Source organism: Pinus tabuliformis, chromosome 9 (genome assembly GCF_031772625.1).
Source record: "Pinus tabuliformis cultivar Carrire ecotype Pingquan chromosome 9, CPIR1, whole genome shotgun sequence".
NCBI lineage: Eukaryota > Viridiplantae > Streptophyta > Pinopsida > Pinales > Pinaceae > Pinus > Pinus tabuliformis.
The window spans coordinates 1043573370-1043576383 of NC_142307.1; the positions used below are offsets into that span (position 1 = coordinate 1043573370).

The 3014-nt window shown below is 37.1% G+C and overlaps 1 protein-coding gene across 1 annotated transcript; it reads left to right on the top strand.

Moving 5' to 3' along the window:
- The first annotated feature begins 1025 nt into the window (after positions 1-1025).
- Positions 1026-2320, top strand: LOC149152259 (uncharacterized). Its single transcript, XM_089441320.1, has 2 exons — positions 1026-1512; positions 1684-2320. The coding sequence occupies exons 1-2, from the start codon at positions 1193-1195 to the stop codon at positions 1820-1822; spliced, it is 459 nt and encodes a 152-aa protein (XP_089297446.1). The 5' UTR covers positions 1026-1192; the 3' UTR covers positions 1823-2320.
- Positions 2321-3014: the final 694 nt, after the last annotated feature.

The window sequence follows — 3014 nt, forward strand, 5'->3', positions numbered from 1 at the left end:
CTGGAAGAGTGGTTTTGATTCTCCTATGCATACCCATTACATTTTCCAATATCTAAAACTAGGGGAAACTATAGCAACAAATTATTGTTAAAGGTCTTCATATTCCCTTCAAGATCTAGATGTGACATTGCCAAAAGTGGATAGTTTAGGCCTAGCCACTTACCTCCCTAGGATCTAGTCAAGCCACCTTGAACCCTGCGAATGTTGGAGCCTTTTACTCTAGACTTTGTTTGAAGCATGTTGATGGTGACTAGTGCATGAACAATGTTTGAAGCATGTTGATGGTGATTGTTGCACCAATGTTTGAAGCATGTTGATGGTGATTGGTGCATTGACAACCTCTTTGGAGTCCTAATCCATTGATGAAAAGACTATGCTACATACACGTGTGGCTTGGTGAATATCATAAATTTTGCGAGAGCGAGCTATTGGAGTAATCTACAATTTGTTTTCCATTCCCCACTATTTTGATTGTTGCCATGATGTCTCATTTAAATTGCAAACCAACCCCTAACCATTAGCAGAATTAATGTAAATCTATCTTTACACTTTAATTATTTTTACTTATAAAACTTAACATGGCAATTTGTCAATTAGATTTCTCTTGGGTGGTTTGGAGGAATGATTTAAATTCTTCCCACCCAAATTCAATTCTCATGACATGATGAACTTTAATGTAATTACCATACAATAAGTCAATACCATAATTTACTAATACCACATACCCATTTTTTTAAGTTATATTAAATTTGGGCCAAAATCATCATCAATATTACCAAAAATATAAAATCCTATGACTTGAATTATACTTTGAATTATACCATCCTATCACTGATTAACCTTGATAAACCCTAAATACCTTTTTAATTACGTGAATAATTCCCACCCTCAATTTTCCCTGATAAAATTTGACACAAACCCCCTATTAAAGCAGGATTTTGCCAATTAAAAAAATGGTCGATCAAATGTTACATCTCCTATATATCGATCAATGTGTCTGGCTGTGGTGGTTCCTTTCGACGCGTCTGATTGCGGTAGTGTTTGTTTGTGGATAGGGGAATGGCGGTTTCCTTATCCACTCAAGACTTAGTGGCCACTTCCTTGTCCACACACCTCGCCTACAATGCCACATGACCGCGCTGATCGTTAGACTCTACCAACATCACAAACGAGCAAGGCTTCCAGGCACGGCATGACAATGGCAATCCCAGTGGCTGCATCGACTACGGCACTTCCAGTACTCCTTTCAACAACATCATCTGCAAAACGTTTTGCAGCAAGTGGGTCAATGCAAGTGCTAACAGTTTGTAATTTTCATAGATTGGGCAGCATCTACAAGTCCAGAAGATCATCATATTCAAATTCAAGAAGCAGGACTAATGGTTCAAGATCGGTAGTAGTGTGTGCCTTTGGAGATGTGTCGTTGGAGGGGACTACTTATCTGGTCGGTGGCGCAGTTGCCATTGCCCTACTTGGAACAGCTTTTCCCATTCTCTTTTCCCGTAAAGACCTGTAAGTAACATCATCCACATCTACATTAATTTCCATCTTCTTCTTTAAACAAGATCGGCATCAACTCTTTTCTGATCAGTATAGTTCTGTAGATGATCCCAAGGGTTGATTAAATTGGATTTTCCCAAATCTTTACATGTGCCCTAATACTGTCATGGCCCTGCACTGCAGGTGTCCAGAGTGTGATGGAGCAGGATTCACCAGGAAGGCGGGCACAACCCTCAGAGTGAATGCTGCAAGAAAGGACGAGACTCAGATCGTGTGCCGCCGCTGCAATGGCCTTGGAAAGCTTGGCCAAGTAGACAAGTGATACCTCTTAATTGTTCCACTTCGCATTGTTGGTTAATTCCTCTGTAGAATTATTATAGCACTAATGCTATTCTACTATTAACGGTATTTCAAATTTCCATCCCTGGAATGAATGTGAATATATCCAATGAAACTACAGGAGCTCTTTTTCTCCCATTGTTCTGGAACAAGCTTAGTCTTTGCTTGCTGTGGACCTACGCCCACATGGACTGAGCAATGTAACCAATCTTGATTTCCAGGTTAATTTTCTTTCTGAATGTGTTAAGAATGGAAGACTGTTCATGATTTCCAGAGTCATATCATGTGGCGAAATCAGTTATAATGTAAGCTTCCGTCAATTCACTTTTCTGCATCCCATTTGGCTTTGTTTCAGGGACAACACTGAAACACTGCCTGTCAGGTTGCATATCTGCCTGCAGCGGTGCAATGGCTTTATGACATGGCTATATATTTGCTTGCAAACATTGGAATCTTCAATGAGTATGTACTATGACCACAAGTGAGCTGAACTTTCTTTTCATGATTTTCTTTGGGCAATGCATTTTATTTGTTGTCCAGAGAAGCTAAGTGCTCTACAATGGGAAATAAGCATGTGCTAACAATGATGAATTCCCAATTTATTACTTCCAGGGATTCTGATCACTCTGTTATTAACAGTGTTAAAATAGATCAGGCATAACTAGGTTAAGGTAGTTAATCGTTAATAACAAACATAGATTTAAAAAATAGGGAGTTCTAACAGAGTTGGGTGAAATATATATGTATGCTACTAACCAGTATCGATTTATCAGTGAAAATGGATATGTTAGATTTATTGCCCTAAGTTTTTGTTTTTTTACTTATTCACTTAATCTGATATTTTTTTGAGATATTGTGGTTTTATGTTGTTTAAAATGAGTTTTTAATATGTAAATAGATTTAATGCTTTGAAAAATCCTTATAATATTAGAATTATGCAGATTTTACATCTCAAACTTGTGTTTTCATCAAATCTCTACTGGATTTTGAACAAAATAAACAAAAAAATATGCCCTGAAAATATTAGAACTGGAAAGATTTAGATTATGATTCATTGAAGTTGGCACATAAAGAATTTGTTTCTATCTAGAATATCATTGACAATTACACGGTCTATGTGTATTTCAACCAAAGTTTTTGTTAATAATAAAAACAATAGAGGACAAAATAAACAT